Here is a 27216-nt window from a genome sequence, read left to right as displayed (position 1 = left end):
ATGTCGTACTTTGTGACTCTTTTATATAATTATATACTAAAAATAAGCTTTATTTATTATTGAAAACTCAATCGGCAATCCTCGGTAGACTCCGCTACTCTCGTTAAATGAGGTACGGAATCGGCCGAGATGTGACGAATGATTGAAAACTATGACAATACAATAGTACTATTTTAGCATCCATGTTGTGAACGGACACGGCTAGTGTACTAAAAGTTATCCCGTACTATAAAACGGAAGCCTCGTTTACGCATGTGTTCCATATTCAGAAGGAAGAACTATAGATGACCACATTCCCTAATATTTGGCCACATGCACTTGTCTAAAAAAACAGAGTCCGATATACCTTAAAAAACACAAGGTACTTAACTAAACTTCTTGAAAAATGTCACCAAGTCGCGAACTTGCGCGTTATATTTCGATTTCTAAGTTGTCAAACCTATTTAAACTTATAATGCCGTCAATCTAAATTGATATATCTACACAATGGTGTATGACACGACTATCATTGTTGTCGGGATCATTTGAAGCAGGCCTAAGAAGCAGACCAGCGTGATTTGTGTTTGTATGCCGACACCAAATTGGAAACACAATTGGAAAAAGTCCGCAGTGATTGATTTATTTTAACATTTGTTTAAGAATCATTAAAAAAAATCTGTCAGCTTTTCTCTGAATAGGAATTATTATCTTTATTGTGTTATATGAAAGTATATTTTTTAGGAATAGTTTTTGTTCTGTGACAAGTGTCTGTGTCCTTGGCAACTCTTATGGTCACTTTAGTAGGATTTGAGATATTGTAGCCGTATGGAATAGGTTGTGATAGCATGTACTTTCTATAATTCAACTAAGGGCAATAGACGCAGTTCACTTTTTGTAAAGGTACATGTGATCAAGAAGTAAATCCTGACACTCGGATATTCTTTTCAGAAAATGAAATTTCAGTAATTGTTTTGTTCATGGTATCGTCGGATCTAAGAAGGGTCAGGTCTGGGTAGGAATGGGAAAATATGGTCAACCCCCCCCCCCCCCCCCCCCCCCCAACCCCCACCTTTTTTTTGTATCCTAGGTTATAAACCCCTTTACAAATTAGCTGGATCCGCCCCTGATTGGTGAATGTAGAATGGTCCGATGATATAATTATTGGAAGATATTTATAAATGAATGAAGTAAACCGAATATATCTTTTAAATTTTAGAAAGATACATTTAGAAAAAAATCTTTATAAAAAGACAAATATACATAAAGTACATACATCTACAACTGAAATTAAACGATATCTATTTTGAACTATTTTTATATTATTTAACGAGATTGATATGTTAATCCATCACTTCAAAAATAGTAAGTTGTTTCGAATAAGATTGGTTTCGACCTATAAATGTTTATTTTAGATTCAAATTGAACATCAATTGTTCCGTATTTGCAGGAGATAAGTTACTGTACATAACAATAGAATAATCAAAGAATCAGTTGTATTTGCGTCATCTAATGTTTATAATTAGTTTTAAATTGGTTTTGAAAAATAAAATGAATATCTTTATAGATTAGAATCAGCATGTCACATCGAAAACATAGGTATATTTAGATCAATTTTTAAAATAACCGTAATATTTCTTTAAATATTTTGGTTCTCTGTTTCAATTATTTTTCCCAAGGAGGGTCGAAGATACAAGATGGAAAGTCAAACTCATAGATTGAAAATAAATTTGCAAAACCATGGCTTCAAACTAAAAAGACAAAATTACACGTAATTGTACACAAGACACAACATAAAAAACTCTTTAGTAAGATCTTGCTGCTCTGTCTACGATTAACTTGTGGTTACAGTGGAAAATATTTTGTAAAAATTTACAAAATTTTTGAAAATTGTTAAAAGTTGATTATAAAGGGCAATAACTCCTTAAGGGTCAATTGATCATTTTGGTCATGTTGACTTATTTTTAGGTCTTACTTTGATGTACATTATTGCTGTTTACAGTTTTTCTCTATCTATAATAATATTCAAGATGATAACCAAAAGTTACCAATTCAGGGGAAGGAACCCAACAACAGGTTGCCTGAATGGTCTAAAAATTTCAGAGCAGATACATCTTGACCTAATGAACAATTTTATCCTCATCAGATTTGCTCTAAATGCTTTGGTTTCAAAGATATGAGCCAAAAACTGCATTTGACCCCTATATTCTATTTTTAGCCATGTCTGCCATCTTGGTTTGCCGGTGGGCCATCGGACACAATTTTAAAACTACGTACCCTAATGATGATTGTGGACAAGTTTGGTTAATTTTGTCTTAGCAGCTTCAGAGGAGAAGATTTTTGTAAAAGATAACAATAATTTACGAAAAATTGTTAAACATTGACTATAAAGGGCAATAACTCCTTAAGGGGTCACATGACCACTTTGATCATTTGACTTATTTGTAGATCTTACTTTGCTGTCAGGGCATAATTGCTTTTTACAGTTTATCTCTATCTATAATAATATTCAAGATAATAACCAAAAACGGCAAATCTTTCTTAATATTACCAATATAGGGGCAGCAACATAACAACGTGTTACCCGATTCATCTGAAAATTTCAGGGCAGATAAACATTTTTACCTTATTTCGGATTTGTTCTAAATGCTTTGCTTTCAGAGATATAAGCCAATATCTACATTATACCCCGGTGTTCTTTCTTTTTAGCCATGGCGGTCATTTTGGTTGGTTGGCCGGATCATCAGACACATTTTTTAAAAACTACAAACCCCAATGATGATTGTGACCAAGTATGATTAAATTTGGCCCAGTTGTTTCACAGAAGATTTTTGTAAAAGTTAACGACGACGGCTGACGGATGACGGACGCCAAGTGATGAGAAAAGCTCACTTGGCACTTTGGCCAGGTGAGCTAAAAAGGACACGGGTCCATAAATGCATTCTGGTTCCTATACGTAGCAATGTACTTCTGCATGTTTTCTTTTTTAATTTGCAGCATGCACGAGACTTTCTTAAAAACGTGCATTTCTTTATAAAGTTGATTGACTTTTAAATCAAATTAGCATGCAGTTGTGTCTGCATCTATAATTCTTAACTGAATAGAGATGAACTTTTAATAATTTCTAACTTCTTTGCATTAACGTAAAACAATTTCTCGTACGTAGTAATGTCGTAAAATGTGATAAATGTCGTTAAAGTTGTAAAGACGTCTAAAACGGAATAAAAACCATGGTCTAATTAATGGATCACAAAGAAAATCATCAACAACAGCAGACATTATGATGTATTTATTTTCAAATTTAATTAAAATATCTTATTGAACACATTCCCTAGAAAGCAATTAGTGTAGCAACAATTATCTCGTGAAATGATATGACAGGTCACGTCTGCTGAAATCGACACTCAAAGTGACATTGCATTGTTCCCGCTAACTTATAAATCGATGTCTTGTTATCTGTACAATTCAATACGAGTTTCAAAAATAATCAAAACGGGAAAAGTTAAAAGTTTGACCCCATTCCAGCGTCTGTAGTGCGATGAATTTTCGATAATCCATACAGCGGGCAAATATTGTAAAAATTAAAAAGAGCTGGTATGATCGCTAATAAAACAACTATATATCCATCGGAGAGCAAAGAACGAGAGTGTATATAGTGCACTATAGAACCTTCAACAATGAGCAAAACTATACCTTTAAAAAAGTAAAAAAGGTCCTTTTACATGACATAATTCCAAACAACTCAAATGAGAAAACTAACGATCAGATATATGCTAAAGTAAGGAACGAAAAATTAATATTTTGGCAAATAATATTCAACACAACTCCTGAAGACATGTATATACAGAATGTAGCGAGTGTAAACATGTGAGTGTTTAAACTTCCCATAACTTTAGGCAATAGCGGGACCGAACAAGAATGTGTTATAGATTGTTGCCTTAACAATTTTGTAATGAATGTAGCATCTATCTATATTCTGCGGATGACGTCACAATGAGCAATTCATAATGAGCACCCTGTAGACTGTCCATGCCGTTATAGTGTTTTAATGGTCAATTTTTAATTACGACGTCCACAGAAGGGTTCACGAAGTATTAATTAAAAATTGTCCTTAAATTTCTGATGTTTTTAAATTCGGCCAAAATATTACATATTTCACAAAGAAATAGTTGCTATATTATTGTTAACATACAATAATGTCACGTTGGTACATCACATTAAAAATTGTTTTCGACTTTCCGATTTTCATTCCAGACGGCCTTTATTACATGATCTAGGTATTTTTTGTTAATCTGTTGTCTTGAACATGAATCAAGTATTTGCCACTGGATGTTGAGCAATAAACGACCCGTAATCAAGCAATCGACAATTATTGAACAAGTGTATTTCAGAAAAGAGATAAAATAATTTCGAGAGGGTGATTTTGTTTATACCAATACATAACAAGCATACTTTGCATGTTTGTCTCTAACTGGATTCCCTGTCCTTTATCTGTTTGGCTCTGACGTATGCACCAAGGAGGCAATCTCCCCGGCAGTTCCAGCTCCGATTCGCACACGGGTTCGCATACTACTCTACACTAATCACTGCCTTCGGCTTTTTTGTTACGCGATGGAGTAAAGGAAAATAGTTCCGGAACGGAAACGATCACTGTACGGAGTTTGCCAAGAAGGATAACCATCCTAGTCTCATACAAACCAGAGGCAACATCAGTTAAACGATGTCCCACGAGTGATACCAACAAGGAAGCAACCATTTAACTGTTTAAAAAAAGGGGGGCTACGACTTGTCTGAGTATAATCTACTTTTTCGACGTTACCAAATTATTTTTTTCATATAATTTAACACAATAGGGTATTGAGAAAATCTGGATTCAGAATATTTGTTTTTTTGACATCTGCTTGTCTAATGACCACATCATTCTTCGAGCAAAACGGGGATCAGTTAGGAAAAAAAATATACCTGTCTCCTTTTGAAGATTAATTCACTAAAGGGAAAACGGTAGTATTACATTTTCCTAGCATTAGGTTGGCCCTTGACAGGTGAAGGAAGTCAACTTAGGAGCGCCGTGATTGGATGTAAGGGTACAATATATTTTTTTATTTATCTATGAACAACTGCAGTGTTCATGTTTACAATATAAATTTTAAAACCTATTGAAATATTTTCTAGAGAATTATTCGAAAAGGCTTTCAAAATTTTATAAATTTGCTGCAAAATGACGGTGGGCATGGATAACATAAACAAGCTCCGTTGGAAATTGGTCATGATACTATTTGGCTTCAATTTTTAAAATAGAGTAATAAAGTACTAACACAACACATAACTGTTTTATCCAGGTTTTTGTTATAAAAAGTGGTAAAATTAGAAAATGTTAGTATTGTGGCCTATGGCAGAATAAATAGTACCGTTTTCCCTAAATATATCTGTATTCATGGTATCAGCACGTGCAATATCATCCTGTAATATGGCAATCACACACTATTATAAGCGATAAACATAATCCTCAGCATCAAGTTAAACTAGTAAAATTACAACTTTAATAATGAAATTGGTTAAGTTTCCCATAGAACTTTCTATAGGTTAACATGTACATTTTGGTTTTTACAACATTTAGTTTCAGGATTATTTGATGAAGTTATTCGCTATTTTGATTAGCCATTTTATTGTTTGAACCTTACAACGACGTCACGTCATTTGCTAAATTTCCATTGTTTCGGACGTTACTTATAGCCATTCAATGCATTGAGGTGTAAAAAGTTGAAGAGCATTGAGGACCGAAAAGTTTTGCCAACTACAGCTAAGGTAATGTAATCCTTAGGTAGAAAAGCCTTAGTATTTCAAAAATTCGAAGTTTTGTTGAGTTAATTTATAATTTTGAACATATCAATGATAACTAAAGTCAACACATAAGTGCTGACTACTGGGCTGGTGATACCCTCGAGGAAATAAATCTCCACCTGTAGTGACATCGACCTAGTGGTTGTCACGTCATTTGCTAAACCATTGTTTCGGACGTTGTTAACCTTTCAATGCGTTGAGGTGTACAACTTTGATATATCATCCAGAAAAAAATAGATTTCCAGAATAACATCAAATCATTCAAATCGAAATCATTCGTCTCAAGACTTTTCTGTTATCATGTTTTTATAAACAAAGTCAATATGACGTCATAATTGATATTTGATGCTGAAACCAAAATTAAAATGTCAAGGTTTTACATGTTACGGATGTGATGTTACTACATTTTAACATTTTATGTTAGAAATTACATCCAGCTTGTAAGCGATCTATTTTCGATAATTAATTGATTCAGATGAACATCAAACATTATTATTCTACAAGTTAAAAAACGAAAAGAGCATGGTTTTACGTCATTTAAAGAAACGTGATTCTGTTTAAGAGGGTCTGGGCGGGGTCCGCTAATTCTGTATCCCGCTCAAATTCATAGCCATTTTTCTTTTTTCTTTATAAATTTTCCTGTTATTCTCCATTCTTTATATTATTTTGTTTTTTTTTTATGAGGGTCGTACTGGGATACCTTCATGACGAATAAAAATCTTGTAAAATGAAGATGAAATGAAAATGAACATTCTTTCAGGCGATAAAAAAATCTACTGATTTTGACGAATCACATTAACTTTTTTCCAAAAATAACGGTAACGTTAATTATTTATGACGAATCACGACCAGGATGTCTCGACGAATCACGTGAACGTTTTAACCAATTTGACGCTAACGGTAGCCCAAAATGACCGTTTGACGCCGGACGACAAAGGGCATTACTATCATGCTTTATGCTGCATTTTTTGTATAAACCCCATTATGACCCTCATCTTAATCCTGCATTATACTAAAATGTATAACTTTTTAACAAAATACAGAACTTCGAAGCAGGTGCAATTATATGCATTTTTCTTATCAACAAATCGCAATCTGTTTATTTAATGCAATTTAAAATCCAACTTATCAATACTTCAAAGTGTATTCCACTTCTGCAGTACAAGATGTTGACATAATTAACTATTTTATCAGTATTTTTACAATAGAATTGCGTTGTAACTTTCTTTTTTGCCAAGAAACTTTAGGAAAAGGTCACTGTGCTATATTTTTCAACTTTATCGTTTTCGAAGGTTATGTACAGCTGCAATTGTATGATAGTACAATAGTTAATGCCTCGGATGATACCACATCCTAGCGGAATGGTCAAATAAGATCGGGGTTTTACGTTTCCGCAAATTGGCATTACTTTTCCTGGTAAAAAGATCACGTTTCTGCAAAAAAGTCTGCGTTTCCATAAATAAATACGTACTTTTCCTGAGAAAATAGTCACGATTTCGGAAAAAAATAAATTATTACTTTTTCGAGAAAATTATTAAGGAGTTCTTTCAATTTTGTTTAAATGAAACCTGCAACAACTGGTTGTAACAGCATGATTTTTTTTTGTAGCAGCAGTATGCATTGCATATTCAAAGTCAATATAAATAAATCCTCCTCGAGCAGATCCCACATTTTGATAAAAAGTGTAAGTAACGCAAACGCAAGAGTAATGTTACCATTTTAAATCTATGTATCGAATAACTAACTAACTGTGCCATTTATAAACATATCAGTTATATCATTGCATTGACGATAATAAACATTTTAAATTGGTGAAACATAAAAATATAACGATTCCGACATCATCATCTTTCACTAAGGTGAAACTTTCATTTTTTTTTAATATCTAGTATATTTTAGATATAAGATCAGAAACTTTTTGTTTAAAAAATATGAAATAAATAATTCATTTAACATATTAATAATTTACTACCAAGTAAAATTTTCGGAAAAGTAATAAATACATTTTCTAGAAACGTATACTTTATGTTTCCAGAAATGTAGTATTGGAACTTGGAAAAATTAGCAGAAATGCAAAACGCGCAATAAATTGTCAGAAATATTACAGTTGTTATCCATTCGTTTGATGTCTTTATCTTTTGATTTTGCCAACTGATTAAGGAAATTTCGTTTTGAATTTTCCTCGGATTTCAGTATTTTTATGATTTTCCTTTTTCCAGTATTATTGTGCCAATAGTTTTTTTTTATATGTTTTTATCAGATTTTCATCGAAATATGATTTTTGAAAGTACACTTTATATTTCTCGCCCCTTTTCCCACTTCAGACGAGGAAATGAACTCGAGTTGCAACAGTGGAGGTCAAGGTCAAGGTCATTGTCATGGTAGAGTTTGCCTTGTAATCGATTGTCAATTCTCGGTAGAATCATCCGCTAAGGTACGGAATCGGCCGAGTTGTGACGAATGCCTTCTGTAGAATATAATGATAAAAAACAAATCCAAACATTTAGATTTAATAAATCTCTAGAAAAAAAACCAAAGCAAACAAACAAACAACAGAAAGGCAAAAAAAAAAACTTAAAAAAAAAAAGGCTAATATATTCCCACCCCCATCATTATATATGTGCTTGTCCCGAGGCAGAAACTTGTAATTTAGAAGTTTCCGTTGATTGCTGTCTGTCATAATGTTGTTTCGTATATTGTCTTGATGTTGGTTTTCTTTCACATTTAAGTACATTCACATGCAAATAGTTTCACATTTAAATAGTTTCACATTTTAATAGTTTCACATTTTCCATTCAATCTTTTATAGCTGACTTTGCGGTTTGGTTTTTTTTATCATATTTAAAGGCCATGAGGGATCTTTTATGTTTTTTAATTAACATCGTTTAGACTCTGGTGAATACTTGTTTTATTTGTAATCATACCACGTCTAATAATGATGTTTTGGAAAATAAATAAAATAAAGCGTCAGGAATATCAGAAGTAATAACTATCTTTAACGAGTTTTAAATGTTTCATTTCTCAAATCTTTAATTATACAATCTTCATGATATTATTGTTTCCAGTCACTGATAATGTCAATCTCTGTAACTTGTGGTCAAATTAACACGTGCTTCGGCAATAATTTGATGTATAATTCACGTTGCAGAAGATCAGAAATCAATTATCTTATACATTACAACAATGCTGTCTACTTCGAAACATCTCACGTCTCATAGAAAACCGCAGTTGTATTTTTTATTCCGAATGTGTAATGTGGTTACTTTCGCTAATGAAGCAAGCAATTCACTTATTGTAGGTTTAATGGAAAAAAATTAGATATGTAATTGATCTAGTAACGTAATTTTGTGGAATTTTCATTTGGAGAAATGTAGTTGGTATCGGAGTTGAAATTGTTTATTTCGATTTAAGTTTCTTACATAAAAGTGTTAGAGTGTCGTAGTTTGGTGTGCTTTTTGTGGAAATGTTTGATTATTATTTTTTGCGTTGTTCAAACAATAAATAACCTCAACAATCTTTAATAACAAAGGAGACATTTTAGAAGTAAAAACAATTGAGAAAGATGGTTTGATTTTGTTTCAGTGACATTTCATAGTTTAAGATATTTCTCAAAAGGGATATTAGAAATGGAGCCTCCCAAAACATTGACACTGTTAGAAAACGGTGCAACTCAAGGTCAAACGAATGACCTTGACAGTAAAAAGGAGGTCGTTGTGACGTTAAAGGACCCTAAAGGAGGAATATATATAAGTAGATTTAAACTTATACTTTTTACCTCAGCTTTTTTACTATGTATGTTACTTGTTGTGTTATTGTTGACCTTTGTTCGGCATGATGAAACTGTGCGAGTTACCTCCCATTCAGCTATTTCCGGGTGTGATAAAATCATCAAAGCTGACAATAGCGGCAAAACAATGGAAAATATAACAGTGTCATTTAGTGATGGAATTAAAAACGGGTCTCAAGATATTTACGCCGAGAATTTGACCTATCCTGAAAATGTCACAGACGACAAGGAGGAGAAGAACGAAAATAAAACTTATGGTATACTGAATGATTCGACTATCAACAAGGATAGAGAACACCCGAGAAACAATATCCGGTTATCGCGAGATTTCATTCCGGAACATTATGATATCCAACTTATGATAGATCTGGAAAATAAAACTTTTACCGGAAGTGTAAATATCATCCTTATAGCTAAGAAACCATCAAAATATATCGCTTTCCATATAAATATGATGCAAATTTTCCCACAAGATGTAAAAGTACGGAACATAAACACGAATAAATACTTAACAATTGATCAACAAAAATCATACAAACGGAACCAGCTTTGGATTATAGAACTCGTAGATATGGTTGACGTTGGACATTCTTACATGGTCGAAGTAAGATCGTTCTTTGCAAAAATTATCAGGGATCTCAAAGGACTTTACCTTAGTATGTACGAAGAAGATGGAGAAGTCAAGTAAGTGTAAATGCGTTCATATATTGTCTGTTCTTTGATCGGGTTGTTGTCTCTTTGACACGTACGTTTCCTATTTCCGTTCTCAATTTTTTACAGTGAAGCCTGTTTAAACCGAAACGGGACTCAATATTTTGATCGGTTTTTGCCTATGTTCGGTGTATCAGGTTCACAACGCATGCAATTTGATATGACGGTGTTTTAGAATATATTTGGTTTAAACAGATTTTCGGTTTATGCGGGATTAGGTTTAACCAGGTGTCACTGTATAATGAGGTTCTTGATGAGGAGAGCTTCATTTCTTTATTCTTTAATTGTTTGATCTAGACCATTTTTCCCTATTCTTTATCCGCTGATTTACATATTATTCTGCACCTTTTTGTCCATTATTCGCTTAACCCCACCCAGAACCTCTAATCTCTCGCATTAATCGCAATATACAGTGCGTTTGAAAATGCAGATGAAAAAAGTTTTCACATGAGACGTTTACCATGTCGAAGCACCGGGCTTTCGGCAATTAAACTTAATTTATTCAGTACTGAGGCGGGATCGGGTGTTTATAAGCTCGGGATTTCGGGATTGATCCTTTCGGGGATACTTTTTTTGAATTTCGGGATGTCGGGATTTAAATTTGTTTAAATTCTGGTCCTCAGGATTTCATGTTTTTAAGCTCGGGATTTCGGGAACAGGGCCCCTCTGACGTCTCCCTCCACTGTTCAGTACTCGGCAAGATTTGTGTTCTATACACCAAATGCATTACTAGTATATGTATTAGTTGATTTCTGTGTCTGATTACTATACATGTATTCATAAATGGAATCCCTGGTCGTGCTCCGTTTTTGATTCGAGCGATTCTTTTGGTTTTTGTTCGTTTCTACATGTATGTTAAGTCTCATCGGAATCAATTTACGAGATGTGAACATCGCAAAAGTACTGTCACCTTTATGTTTTAAATTATTTGGTACAAGTATGTCTGATAGGACTGTACTACATATTTATTTAATTCCAAACATAACATTGGACAAGTTTCTGTCTTTTTTATTGTATCACTCATGCAAATATGTAGCTTCAGAACCATAACTCTTATAGTCCTTGGGGTATATATATTTTTTTTTAATTTGAGGACCATATAGAGCTACGGATTATTCATATGATAAAACTTTTAAATCTCGATAAAAATTAAGGTTCCACTATAATTAATACAATTATAGTGTTTACCGCCTATGCGTAGCTTGTAAAGTTGCAGCGTTTTCGGTTCCTATTAAAAGTCATGTTAAACAATTTTTGACAAAATTAGAATCAGATTCAATCTCATCGCATTTTTTTTTCACCTTAAAGGCATTAGCCCTGCTGCATCATCCGTTCTCCTTCTTATTGTAAGAAATAAATCAACGTATGTTTTAGTATATATGACAAGAATATTATAACTTAAATTAAATACGTTTTCATTCCGAAACCACAATTAAGTTTTCTAAACAGTATTACATTCAGCGCCTTTCCGAACAAAACAAGGCTCACAAAAACATAATAAGAGAGAAAAAGGTCAGGAAAAATAACAAAACAATATATATAATGTTGCTTTAATGCTTTTTGTACTGGAGTCCCTGAGCTCCTAGAACTACAAATGTTATCTAAGTCTTATAAGTTAACTTGACTAGTAAATTCATAGGGTGATACGTTAATAAGTCTCGACACCTCAGTTCAGATAAATGATTTGTGTTTAACCATGACGCCATTAACACATTTAAATTTCCAACTTGACATACATTTGTGTAGCAGGGGAATTGTTTTCAGTATTTTACGAGTAACAGCCACCGCGTAAATCTGTTGTCGGACACAATAGAAAAATACACAGTAAACACTGATATCTGACAAACTAGTGTCTTTTGGACAACCGAAGAATAGATTTTAAAATACATTTTTTTTTTCATTTACCTCCTTTGCATTGCTTCACTGTGGTGAAAATTTTAAGACGATATATTTTTTTAATACATGTATTTACCTATAGTATTTACATTTGAATTACAGATAAATATATTTTTCCCCGTCTTTTTATCCCCCCCTTTCCCCCTCACCTGGATAACTAGGGAATTGTTATATGGTCACTAAGATCCTCTCCGAATCAGCATTGAAGCACTCGAGGGGTATATTTCAATTGGCTGTGCGGGATGTATAAGTACACAAGCACGTCCGGTCAGAATGAGGACGTTTAATACGATGACTAGCGTAGTGAATGTATCATGCTCTACAGGTTAAGAACCATTGCAACAATTCTTAAAGATAATCCTAATTTTAAGTTTCCTAATCTATATATGTATTATATCGGGTTGTTGTCTCTTTGGCATATTCCCCATTTCCATTCTCAATTTTATGTATTATATACACTTTTCTTTTTTCTATATTTTTCATTTGTAGAAGATATGAAATTCTTCAACTTTGCTCTATTTTCCGCTGTTTGCTAGCTGTTGTTTATGTCAAGTTTGAGGTGGTACCTAATACTACAGGGAGCTAACTCTGTAATATCAGCAGAACGTTTTAATGACGTTGTGTTCTTAAGGGAATATTAAGCTTCTCAATGATCAAAATGAGTGTTTGTCAAACTGCTATATAACCAGTATATTTTTTCTGATTAAACGGTTGGTTCAATTTTTTTGATTTTTTTATATTTTTGTCAAAGGGTCAAAGTAAATACTTTGTCAAAAATTTAAGAAAATTAAACGATCCAAATTAAATTTAGTTCAGGTGTTAGGTACCACCTTAAGGGCATACGATACAGTTACAGGGGAGGTAATGACGTTGCATGCATGCTTCCGTAAAATGTTATTTTCGCGACGTCAAACTGTGACATATCGGAAAAAAATCGACTGATTTTTATCATTCAAACTGATTTAATTTGAAAACGAGTGAATAGACCCCTATTTTTTAAAACGACATTTTGTTTCATTTTGTAGGGATATTATGTGAATCAAATTTTATAAAACTGTAAATAGTGCATTTTTTTTAATGTTGATAAATATGCAGCAAAAAATTACGTTTTTTGCTCAATTCATGATCATTTGATAAAAATGAGTTATTTCTGAATAAAAAATGCATAAATTTTTAGAATACTTATAAAATACAGAAATTACAAATTATTTAACAAAAAACAATTTGTGTTTATCTTTTAAAACAAAAAAGTTGTGGCTTTCTTTCAAAAGAGAAAATACGGCCTCAAATCCGAATTTTTAGCAAATATACAAAATTTCGACCTTATTTAACTCAAAAGGTAACACATAAAGGTATATTTTTTATTACATATTTGTTTTAATTAGGCAAAAAATAGCCTATATGCAATTTTTCATCAAACTGTAAATACGGGATCAAAAAAGTATCATATGCCCTTAAGCTAACGACGAGAACAAATAAACAATATATTATAATAAACATGCAACTTCATCATTCACATTTAGATATTAGATTTTGAAAAATGAATAATGGACGTATTCATCAGCGCCGTAAATTACGTCTTATATTTTCTTGAGGAATTTTCAATGAGAATTTTCTCACAAAGAGAAACAAAAATTTTGTTTAGAAAGCTATAGCAGGCATTCCCATCAAATCAAATACAAATGCGTAGTGTGTCCGCAATTCAGATCAGTTGACTATTCTCTTCAGATCCGAACATGACGGGTTAATTAAACAATTTGTTTTATACGAAAGCTATGTTCTTTGTGCTTAATGACTTTCTTATCTGCATACACATCGACCTCTATTATTTGCAGAATATGTAATACTATGTTTATTTGACTTATGTTATTGACGACAAACTCTAATTCTCGTTGTGTAATAGAGAAAACGACCGTTTGGCTTAAAAAGGGGCCGGAGTCCTAAAAAATATTCTGATCCCCATACCGGCCAATTTAATGAAAAAATATATTGATGTCAAGCAGATGGCAAAGAAATATTCTGAATCCAGATTTCCCCTATAACTGATAGATGGAGTTTGGTTTATATTTGTGCATACCAACTCCTACTTTTCATGTAATACAACAAACTCCTACTTTTCATGTAATGCCACAACAGGGAAAGCTACCGAATACTATATTCGTGCATATTTTTTTTTTTATATTTTGAGCCTAAAAAAAATGTAGATAGCGTCGAAAAACTGATACAAAATATGTTTTTTTTTTGTGTTGTTATTTTGGGAACAGCAGGGTATTATAGAATGGCTAAACCAATAATTCAAATATAGAAAATATTAATTGACAGGGGGACCGAGTAACACATTATTGAAAGAATGCGCTTAGTGTATACATTATTGATCAGTGTTGTTTTGTCACTATAGTAGAATATTTTTTTTATATATGCATTTGAGGAAAAGTCCTCTGTTGTAGAAAATGATAGGGAATTACAGCAACTCCTGATTTTCATGAAAAACCACAACAGGAAAAGTTAACTAATGTTATATGCGTGCCCCTTTTGTATTTTTACCCTAAAACTATAGAATACTTAAGGAGGTAGACCTAGGTTAAGGGAAATAACTCTTAAAGTCATCAGTACGTTTGTGTCAGCCATTATCATAAATATGTTCTAAGCTTCTTGGATACATAGATTATTTCCAATCTGTTTCAGGTAAATGCTTAAAATTCATTGACGAAACTTGACTTTTACAAACGCATAACTGATTGAAAGAGTTATCTCCCTCATTCAAGGTCTACCCCCTTAAGGGGGTTTTTGTTTGTCATCTTATCATATTATCATATAAGATGCGGGGATTACTTTACTTAACTTTAATTGCTTAAAAATACCCTATGAGTTTTGTTCATTGGTCATGGTTGTGTTTAGTCTTTTCTTAGTATTTTTATTTTTCTCAAAAATTTGTTTCGGAATCTTCTACTTGCTATATATAAGTAAAGCAAGGTCAACAAGAAGTTTTGACAGAAGGAAACAATAAGAGTATTGAAAAAAATAGTATAATGGCTTTTTATTAGCAGAAATGCCTTTTAAAACCAAATAGCACGTACATTCTTAATAAGCTGTTTGAAGCCTTTATCTGTATTTTGCACACGGTCATTATGATGTATGAATTTAATCCTTTGTTTGAGGGTTTTGACACAAATAACAGATTGAGATGTTGATATCAGGTCGGTTTGATGTTTTACAGGTCAAGTGTACAGAAAAGAAACAATTATCGTAGATGACTTCATATGTTTTTCATATCAATTAGAACACGCTATTCTAAGCTTACTCTTATCAGTTCTAGAATTTTTACTATAAATAATGGTCGCGTGTTGTTCAATTGAAATGTACATGGCTCGTTAGATTCAAAGTATATTGAAAAGCGCGGGATGTCAATTATGACATTGTTATCGTTTCGCGCCGCTTATACCTCATGAAATATAAACATCTTTATATTTCTTTGGATGTTCTAGTCGGAATAACTTTTACAATTTGTTATTTTCATAATAACGTTTTCAATTTATTGTTGTAAAAGAAGCAATACTGTATAAGAAAACGTGGTGGAATTTTTTAAGAAATAAATATGTTAAGCAATGGGTGCAAGTGAAATGCACGCGATGCCTTAGTTAGATGTTAAATTGAAAGTATAGAAGACCCATGACCTATCACTGGGTGTCATATGAAAAAAGAATTATTGAACATTTAAGTGTGAGGTTAGAGTATTCATTGTATAAACTTGTCATTGTTATTGGGGAGAGGGAGCTGGGGTTCTGAATAGTCTAGGCCAAGTACTGGATAATTAGGCTTTCAACAAGGGGGTTGTAAGTTGTAAGTTCGAATTCCGGACGTGAGAATTCCGCACGTGACAAGTTCGGTCGAATACAATCTTAATTTACTATTATTGTAATTTTTGCTGCCAAATGTCGATGGTTCTCTCCTTGCTCTTCGTCTTTCTTCGCCACTAACAATAAACTGGTATAGTTAAGGTAAAGTAATAATATGGTCTTGTTTAGAAAAGGTAAAGTAAAAGAGGGACGAAAGATACCAGGGGGACAGTCAAAATCAGAAATCGAAAATTTTTGCTGCCAAATGTCAGTGGTTCTCTCCTGGCTCTTCGGCTTTCTCCGACAATATACAAACTGGTAAGTTATGGTAAAGTAATGATTTGGTCTTGTTTAGAAATTTTAAAAATAAAAAAAAGTATGTTGAAGCTGCCAAACACCTTCAGCATACAGTGAAACCTGGCTAAACCGAAAACCTGTATAAACCAAACATGTTCTAAAACACCGTCATATCAAATTGCATGCGGTGTGAACCTGATAAAACCGAACATCGGCCAAAACCGTACAAAATATTATGTCCCGAAGATGTTCGGTTTAAACAGGTTTCACTATATAATTGTCCATATATTTAGTTTGATGTGGTTTTTCCCAAAAATAGTACACATCACTGTAAAATTCCCATTGCGATTCTTTAATTTGAATTTATTGTGTCGAAGAAATGCACTACGAAATTGCTGTGTTCTTTGGCTATATGATCCTATATCTATACCCTCGAGTCGTTGGTCTCTACAATCCGAAAGTTAAACGCTTAATAATATGCTAGGGAATTGAACTTTATTTAGCGCGGCACCGTATAATGTAAACACGAACGGCAAGAAATCTTGGTCAGCACGATTCTGATTTGACAAATGGCTCAAAATGACGCAACCAATTTACTAACAAAACCTTCCACATAGATTCAGATGAAATTACACCACGACACAATAATTGATCCTAATTACCTTGTAATTGTTTTGTAAACCAAGAAGTATGGAGCAATCAAGTGGCATGCAATTGCTTAATTTACTTGCTTAGTAAAACCAATGATCTGTCGAGAAATGTCACGAACGGCAATAATTCAATCAAATGAATGTTTTAGAAACATATCGAAATAATAGAATGATAAAACCATTCCGATTGTAAGATTTAGTTTTTTTTCTGCTTCCAAAACCTTTCTGGTTGAACCCGTTTTTTTTAATTTTCTTACTACAAAAAACTTACTATAAACAAGGAGGTTGTATTAGTCTAATATAACCTCCTTGCTATAAACTAATTTTTAGTTTAACTAATTAGCCAAACTAATAGTGGCATTAAGGCGGAAGAACTGGTTAAATATTGTGCTATAAAAGTTTAACATAGAAAGAAAAAAAAAACCTACTCCTGGTAGAGGATGATTTTACGGAAGGTAACAGCTAGGATGATGTGGACCGACCCATAGTTAAAATATTGTTACGTCAAAACTAGCTTAGTTACGTTTAATTCTAAAACTCCATTTGTCCTTTTCGAATGAAGACGCATAGGCTGAAATAATTGTGAAGTCTTTAGTAGCTAACTTCTAAGTCAAACATTTGATCTTAGGGCGGGGAAGGGGGGGGGGGGGGTGCATGTTTCTTTAGAAATCATACCACATCTTCTTATTTGTATACAATACTTAAATCCTGTTTTTTATTAGCCAAGCAACTTTTAAAAACAAAAAAGAACAAGTTTCTTTGCAGATCTTTGAATGAACACAGTGTATTTACTAACTTATTTTCTAATCATATTCACGGGTTTGAATTTGAATATTTCTTTGATATCTTTCGCCTGTATTTATCAGTGCAAGTTATTGGTGCATTAATTGGCATCTGAAGATATGGATGTTTAGTTCAAAACTGTTAAATGAAACTTGTGCTCTGTCGTTCCCAGTTAAATCATTTTGATTAGAATTTTCTCACAAGCTAAATTCATAGTATGCTTCATATCAAATCATTTTATCAGCAATTGTATACATCATCTAATCACTAGTAATAGTTATTAAACTAATTTACGTTTTGCACCAATTCTGGCAGGAAATTTATAACAAATTGGTACTTGTTTTGATATTAAGATTGTATCTGTTTTAATGACTAAATCAAGTATGGATATCATTTCTAAAATGTGGTGTTGCGTTGATAAATTTGCAACCTGTTTATATCATTTATATACATAGTATACATCGTAGGAATTATAAGGGGCTAGCTTAAAACCAGCTCCGGATGTCCCGCTGCGATGAAGACCCATTGGAAGTACATCATTAATTCATGGCCCCATTGCTCACTATGTTAAATTCCTTCATTTCAAGCAGGCAACACCTCCTTTGTTTTAAGTTCAAATAAAGTAGCAATCGGTGTATGTCAAAGCAACACTTTATGGTGTCTTGTACTGAAAAAAATCAGCATACCTTTAATTGCATATAAGAAAGAACTGGTCCCCGGAACTTCTGATGTACCAAAACAGGTACTTCAGATCTGACAAACAGACAAAATGTACCCTCTTTTTAAAATTTGGTGCAGTAATTTAATATTCAAAATCATAAGTCAAAAAGCGTTCTAAAAAATACCTCAAAATTCTACATATTTTGAAAGTTACACTAATGCGTAGGAATTATTTTGTGTTAAATATGTACTACTTTCTGGAATGTGCTTTCTGGCCGGGCCCGAATTTGCGGTGTTACACCTATTAATTGGCTTTGGGCTGTTTGTTCATCCGATCGTTTTTGTTGTGTTTTTTTTTTTTTTTTGTTTCTTTCACAATTCTGTTTCCATTCTCTATTCTATTGTATAGGTTTTGACATCACCGATTGACAACCATATCGTCGAATTTGTACATAATCATGATCAAAATGACTTCGAACTGCAGGATCTGCTTACCCTCCCGGGGCACTTGGACACGGGGGGGGGGGGGGTAACTTCGATATTTTTTTGGTAGGGGTGTGCCATTTTTTCCTCAAAATACGTACCCATTTTAATATAACATTCACTGAAATTCAGTACCTTTAGTTATAAAATATTTAAGAAAGAATGACCTATACTTATATACAATATTTAAAATATGACCCATGCTTATATAAGCACTAACTCATCATCACTCATAATTCATAAATATACCAGCTACCCTTAAGTTTTTATATATGAATTGACATCGTTTGGTGCACATTTGGGAACTTATTTGAAAGGTGAACTTCCAAATGAATTGATTTAATTCAATATAATAATTGACCATTAATTAATAGTGTAAGATTCTCAATAGCATATATTTATATATGAGCCAGTCCATGCGAAAAGGTACAAAAACGAAAAATTTACGAAATTCTAAAAAGTGTGCATAATTATTGGTAGTAGACTTGTGATTTATAAAACACATTTACTTTCCCTCATATCATCAAGCTCTGAGCTACACGCCCCTGCGAGTGTTGATACCCCCCCCCCCCTAGTTTTATCAAGATTTTTAGTGAATTATTTCATATTTTTCAATCATTTTCAAAGTACAGTTTAAATGGCTTGATTTGCCAATTGATAACGTTAAACCTGGTAGCAGTGGGGATAAGGCTCTCGCTTACGATGCGGATATCAATGCAATCTAACCGGGCAACGGTTCGAATCCCGTGCAACTAAGGTTGATTTATATAATATTAAATAACTTAACTTAACTTAACCGTGCAACTAAGGTTGATTTATATAATATTAAATAACTTAACTTAACCGTGCAACTAAGGTTGATTTATATAATATTAAATAACTTAACTTAACTTAACTTAAATTTCAATTTCTAAAACACAAGATATCATAGTTTTTGCATTTTCCCTCATCTTTTAATGTTGTCTTCCTTTCTTTAAACCTGTAGAACTGACGGAAATTATTGACTTTTGTCTCTGTAGTGTCATATTTTTTTGTAGTTTCTGGTCGGTATAGCATTAGTCCGGGGAACAAATGATTTTACACTTGCTCAAATACCAAAAATTCAGATATTTCTACGTCTTTTTCGGTTTTAGTTGACAAATTCGGGATAGAATTGACAATCTTATGAATGTTTACATTAATGTCATTTTTTTTCGGATAAAATCGTTTTTCAAAAATACTATAACAAACTTTGATAACGTGTCCTGTAAAGTTTACCAAAAGGACTTTTTGTACCTTTTCGCATGGACTGGCTCATATGATATGTAGATCATATCCCAAATCAATATACAGTTATCAAACGTAAATGCATTTTAATATAGGATGTCATTAAAAAGGAGGCCAATTTTTATATAAAATCTCGTAAAATTATGACCCATATTTTTGGCACATCCCCGTATACCCAATAATAGGAAGTTACCCCCCCCCCCCCCCCCCCGTGCACTTGGAATCGGGTTTTTGGTTGGGTTCTCTGTTGCTTAGTTTTCATTTCTACGTAGTAATTTATAGAACGTACGTTTTCGTTATTTTTCGAGTTTCTAATGATCTTTTTGTATGCACTGCAGTTAATGAGTTTTGATTGTCCGTTTGTTAACGTTCTTCGCTTTGGAACTTTTAACCAGAATACATCCAGATTTTTGAAGACATTATGTCCAACTTTCATCAAAAATTTGCAGAAAGAAGAAAGTGAGTCGTTAAAGTACTTTACGACATTCCTCATAGTTAGCATACACCTCAGGCATGCAAATGTGTTGTTAATAACACTGCAAACATTTAAATCTAGAGATAGTATTGTAGGGCATAAATATCTGACAGTTTACTGTGCCTTAAATCAAGCAGACGATATCTATGACGTCATACACATGATCATTTGAAGTAATTAACGCGCGTTACAAGTTACAGTTATGACAATAGACAGATGTATTTTGTTTATCTGTCAAGCACGTAATGTTGCAACCTGCTATGCAACATTTAAAATGTCTTATCTAATCTGCGGTAATTATGTGTTTCAAAATTATACGCAAACAAAATTAATCCTCAATCATTTACAAAGCAGTAGCGGATCCAGAACTTTTTCCTCAACCCCAAGGGTGACTGGGGTATAGAAATATGGTCACTTGGTCTTCTCCGGACCGGCAGTAAAACGCTTGCGGAAGTGGGGCGTCCATTTGGCTGTGCGGGATGTATCAAATTCGCAGTCACGTCCGGTCAGAAGGGGGACGTTAAATCCGATGCCTCGTGTAAAGAGAGTGCCACGCACGTTAAGAACACTTGCAACAACTCTTTGAGGGGTCCGTAGGTGGCCTATTGCAAGGCAAAATTTCTATCCCTATCCAATATACCCTCATTTTCCAGTGGCAGTCCAAATTTCCCCGACCATCATCCCAGATGGCCTCTATTGTATCAACCTACCTATTGTGATTATTGTGAACTTGTTCTCGTCCTGAATATGCATGAAATATTTGCCACTGGACGTTAAGCAACCATCAATCAATCAAACAATCAATCAATCAGAACTTTTTCTAAAAGGGGGGGGGGGTGCGGGTTTTCGCCCGCTCGAGTCATGCTTCAGTGATGCCCTATATAATCAACCAATTTTTTTCCACCAAAGGGGGGCCCTGGCCCCCAGCCCCTACCCCCCCCCCCCGGATCCGCCTATGCAAAGTATTATATGCAATGTATTTAATATATTCATTTTTTATTAGAATGCCCTCTTTATGATATTCAAAGGGACGATTTTTTTCCAGTTATTTCTAACAATTGTTATAATTTTATAAATTTCAATAACTATCTTTTAAATTCGTATGGCTCTTGACCCACGAGAATGTTCCTCTTATGGAAAAACTGGGCTGTTATATTTGTGACTGTTTTGAACATGTTAAATTAAGGAGATCAGGTATGAACACTGACACTAAGACAAGTTAACATTTGAGAATAAATACATATATAATGTAATTTTATTATTCGTTTATTCAAAATATATTTGTGGTTTAAGCTTGATTCTGACCAAAGCTTATATTCCAAATATATAATGTATATGCCTGTATTGTTGTTGTTGTTACCAATTATGTAAATCAATTGTATCTGATTTTATGCCCTTTATTGGCCCTGTAATTTGGGAAATAAAAATATTCTATTCTATTCTATTCTATTCTATTCTATTCTATTCTATAATTTGGGAAATAAAAATATTCTATTCTATTCTATTCTATTCTATTCTATTCTATTCTATTCTATTCTATTTATTCTATTCTATTCTATTCTATTCTATTCTATTCTATTCTATTCTATTCTATTCTATTCTATTCTATTATTCGTTTATTCAAAATATATTTGTGGTTTAAGCTTGATTCTGACCAAAGCTTATATTCCAAATATATAATGTATATGCCTGTATTATTGTTGTTGTTACCAATTATGTAAATCAATTGTATCTGATTTTATGCCCTTTATTGGCCCTGTAATTTGGGAAATAAAAATATTCTATTCTATTCTATTCTATAATTTGGGAAATAAAAATATTCTATTCTATTCTATTCTATTCTAATTCTATTCTAATTGTATTGTATTGTATTGTATTGTATTGTATTGTATTGCATTGTATTGTATTGTATTGTATTGTATTGTATTGTATTGTATTGTATTGTATTCTATTATATTCTATTCTATTCTATTCTATTCTATTCTATTCTATTGTATTGTATTGTATTGTATTGTATTGTATTGTATTGTATTCTATTGTATTCTATTGTATTGTATTCTATTGTATTGTATTCTATTCTATTCTATTCTAGTCTAGTCTAGTCTAGTCTAGTCTATTCTAGACTAGTCTAGTCTAGTCTAGTCTAGTCTAGTCTAGTCTAGTCTATTCTATTGTCTATTCTATTCTATTCTATTCTATTCTATTCTATTCTATTCTATTATTCTATTCTATTCTATTCTATTCTATTCTATTCTATTCTATTCTATTCTATTCTATATAATGTAATTTTAGTATTCGTTTATTCAAAATATATTTGTGGTTTAAGCTTGATTCTGACCAAAGCTTATATTCCAAATATATAATGTATATGCCTGTATTATTGTTGTTGTTACCAATTATGTAAATCAATTGTATCTGATTTTATGCCCTTTATTGGCCCTGTAATTTGGGAAATAAAAATATTCTATTCTATTCTATTCTATAATTTGGGAAATAAAAATATTCTATTCTATTCTATTCTATTCTAATTCTATTCTAATTGTATTGTATTGTATTGTATTGTATTGTATTGTATTGTATTGTATTGTATTGTATTGTATTGTATTGTATTGTATTGTATTGTATTGTATTGTATTGTATTGTATTGTATTGTATTGTATTGTATTGTATTGTATTCTATTCTATTCTATTCTATTCTATTCTATTCTATTCTATTCTATTCTGTTGTGTTGTATTGTATTGTATTGTATTGTATTGTATTGTATTGTATTGTATTGTATTGTATTGTATTGTATTGTATTCTAGTCTAGTCTATTCTAGTATTCTATTCTATTCTAGTCTAGTCTAGTCTAGTCTAGTCTAGTCTAGTCTAGTCTAGTCTAGTCTAGTCTAGTCTAGTCTAGTCTAGTCTAGTCTAGTCTAGTCTAGTCTAGTCTAGTCTAGTCTAGTCTAGTCTAGTCTAGTCTAGTCTAGTCTAGTCTAGTCTAGTCTAGTCTAGTCTAGTCTAGTCTAGTCTAGTCTAGTCTAGTCTAGTCTAGTCTAGTCTAGTCTAGTCTAGTGTCTAGTCTATTCTATTCTATTCTATTCTATTCTATTCTATTCTATTCTAGTCTAGTCTAGTGTCTAGTCTATTCTATTCTATTCTATTCTATTCTATTCTATTCTATTCTATTATTCTATTCTATTCTATTCTATTCTATTCTATTCTATTCTATTCTAGTGACACTTTCTATGAAGATAGCATAGTTGAGAATGAAAACGGGGAATATATGTAAAAGAGACAACAACCCTACAAAAGTAGACAACAGCCGAAGCCCACCAATGGGTCTTCTATGACCGAGACAATCCCGGACCCGGGGTGGCCCCTAAATAGAATTGTGGACTTAACACTTAACTCCAAAACATTTAAATGAACTAAAATAAAAAAAAATATACAAGGATAACAAAGATAAGAGGCTCCTGACTTGGGACAGGCGTATAAATTCGGCGGGGTTAAACATATTTTGTATGATCTCCCCCTTCCCCTAATACCGTAGTAGGAAGGATATGCTTACCCTCCGGTGTACCTAATGTCACTAAAGAGATTTAAGGATGTACATTTTTGTATTCTTCTGACATTTCAGTCTCATTCAGTCTCATTGAAATCTCGTTCTGAAAATATATCCAAAACATGTGATACAAGTGGAAAATAGCAATTAATTTGATAATTATCATAATCAAACCTATTATAACTCTGTGAAAGAATCAAGTCAGTCTTTTTTAGTAAAATTTTGGGAAAAATGGGTGAGGAGTACAAAAAATGATTTTACCAGAAATATAAACCTCCCATATAACTTTTTCTTTTCAAATTTCTTAGATATGTATTTTTTTCAATCATTTATAACAAGGAAGTTGAAATAATATGCATTTTGTTCTTTAAACAGAGAAAAATCACAAATTTACAAAATTGACAACATGGTAAATTTGACACGAAAAAGATTCAAAATATGATAAAACTTTCTTATATTAACACCTACCTATAGTTTTTTTTTAGTTGAATTTATTCAGATTGGTCCACTTCATCTTTATAGAGAGTATGAAAAAAGTTTAATTGTGGAGCTGTGATTTTTTTTAACGATAATAGCCCAAAAATGGGTAAAAAGTTATGAAAAATGGAAAAATCATCAAAATTGGGTACTTTCAGCAAAAAAAGAAGTGCACCGCCATATGTTTTTTTTTTCTACACCAACTATTATTTTACAGTCATATAAACCAAAAAATCAGGTTTAGAAAAAAAGTTTAATTCTAGAAATTTTTGGCTCCTCAGAGGTGAACATCCTTAAGGGGGTTTATTCCAACTGATTACATTCATATGTAGTCATACTGTTTCATATAATTCCATGTTACAGAATCTTATGCATTATGGGTAATATTTTAAAAAGCGTACGTATATCACAACGTGGTGATTAGTTAAAAACGTCATAAACAATGAAAATTCAACCAATGACGTAACGTTATTTCATTTCGGCGTTTTTTACATCCTACAAAAAGGCGATTGTTTGGGGGGAAATACTTTGTATGTTGTACGGTGATGATAATCTATAACATTCATTCAGAGGGAACATAAAACAGGTGTCTGCCCTGGGGCACATGGCATTTGGGATTAATATTGTTTACGTCTACGCGCAGCTTTTAATTACATTTGCGCGCATCTATTTTACAGGTAAACTCAGGTAAAAATAAATTGATATAAATAAAATTTATGTATAGATATAAATGATTCTAATTTTATTAATTTTCATAATAAATATAACCTATTATGGTTTACTTTTATAAAATGTTATTCGGATGGAGAGTTGTCTCATTGGCACTCACACTTCATCTTCCTATATCTAATGACTAAAAAATAACTGATTTTAAATACATTTACTAATGCAAATGATTTATATAATGCACCGCTGTCATGCTTATGTTAAGACCCAAAACAAATAGGAATACTAGAGAATCAGTGGCGGATCCAGAGAGGGATCCGGGGGTTGGACCCCCCCCCTTTTTTTGGGACGATCAATGCATTTGAATGGGAGCATATAGTTGGAACCCCACCTTTTTGAAATGGCTGGATCCGCCACTGAGAATGATTATATTCTAAAACATAAATAATAGATCATAAGGGACACATCTTACGAAGTACATGTATAGAGACACGAGACATAAAACATCGAAGAATAAAGACACATAGAAACACATAAAACCACTCGTCCTTAGGCCAATATTTTTTCTTACTTGTCTTTTAATTTGAAAATACCTGCTGGTAGGAATAAAAAAAATCAGCCTGGGGCATATGCTTAGTTGCTAGTGGAGGGGCCTCGGTGGCCGAGTGGTCTAAGTACTCACTACTGTAACCACTGGCCAGTCAACACTGCTTGGGGTTGTGAGTTCGAACCCCACGGATGCGGGTGCACTCGACTTCAATCATAATTGACTAGGATTGTCTGTTTTCCTTTCGAAGGTCGGTGGTTTTCTCCGGGCATTCCGGCTTCCTCCACCAATAAAAACTGGCCGCCACGAAATAGCCTAAATGCGGTGCTAAAAAGTGGCGTTCAAACGCCCCAAAATCAAATCAGTAACTAATTGGGTAGACAACTGAAACTGACACTTACAACGTAAATAAGAACAAAAGATGTCTAGTTCAAGAGGTCAAACCACTGTCAAAATCTTGGCAGCCATTTTGGCTCTCAAATACTAGTGACAAACTACAGGTAAGCAACCTGCAAACTATTTGCCTGCCATGGTTTGTTCTGTCTCGAACTATTTTAAACAAAATCCGAGAGACCTTTGTCTCGAACTTAAAGATATAAATTCGACATCTACTATGTAAAAGAACAAATAATGAAAACAATATTTCAAAAAGCAGTAATGAGGGTTTAACATAATAATAGGTCAATTCAACATAAATTGGGTTAGAAAAAATACACAAGAGAAACAACAACAAAAGTCAAAATAGAATAGAAAATAATGGGGTGCTAAAAGATGAAGAATAAATAATAAATAATTAATGGTAAAATTTTCGAATAGTGTATTATAAGGGTCAAAATCTATAAAGAATAAAGTTATGACTAAAATGATTGAAGAATTAAGAAATACAGATCCCCCTCTAGAGCCTCAGTTATGTCGATAAAGAATAAAGAGGGTAATTAGTCTTTAAGGGTCTACTTCAGTTCAATTGCATACACATGTTATGCAAAGAAACACGCTTGTTTACACCCCCATTAACTTCTAGTTATTGAGTAATTAAACAATAACAGGCGATGTCAGCTTAAACAAACTTGCTAATTGTTCATGTTTTTTTTTCTTTTGTATAAGAATGTTACCATGAAATTTTCTTCGCGAAAAATACAGAACGATTACAATTAAAAGATAATAGAATGATGATTAACATTACCGCAGTTACAACATCAGAATTTCAAACAGCAAATTGATTTTAAGTTGGGCGGTGTAAACATAGAACTACTTGCAATTTTTACAATGATATATGGTGTGAATTCAGTCTGCTACTTGAAACAATTTGTTTTATTT

General features: G+C 32.7%; 1 protein-coding gene across 1 annotated transcript in view; it reads left to right on the top strand.

The window, feature by feature from the left end:
- The first annotated feature begins 9007 nt into the window (after window positions 1–9007).
- LOC143051639 (glutamyl aminopeptidase-like) overlaps window positions 9008–27216 on the top strand; it is a 47957-nt gene continuing 29748 nt past the window's right edge. The window contains exon 1 of the mRNA XM_076224539.1: window positions 9008–10288. Coding sequence (XP_076080654.1) covers window positions 9444–10288 — 845 coding nt within the window. The 5' untranslated portion in view covers window positions 9008–9443. The remainder of the gene's footprint in view (window positions 10289–27216) is intronic.

This window comes from Mytilus galloprovincialis, chromosome 11, assembly GCF_965363235.1.
Source record: "Mytilus galloprovincialis chromosome 11, xbMytGall1.hap1.1, whole genome shotgun sequence".
Classification (NCBI taxonomy): Eukaryota; Metazoa; Mollusca; class Bivalvia; order Mytilida; family Mytilidae; genus Mytilus; species Mytilus galloprovincialis.
The sequence above is the reverse complement of the archived record's forward strand: the minus strand, read 5'-3'. Positions and strand labels throughout refer to the sequence as shown.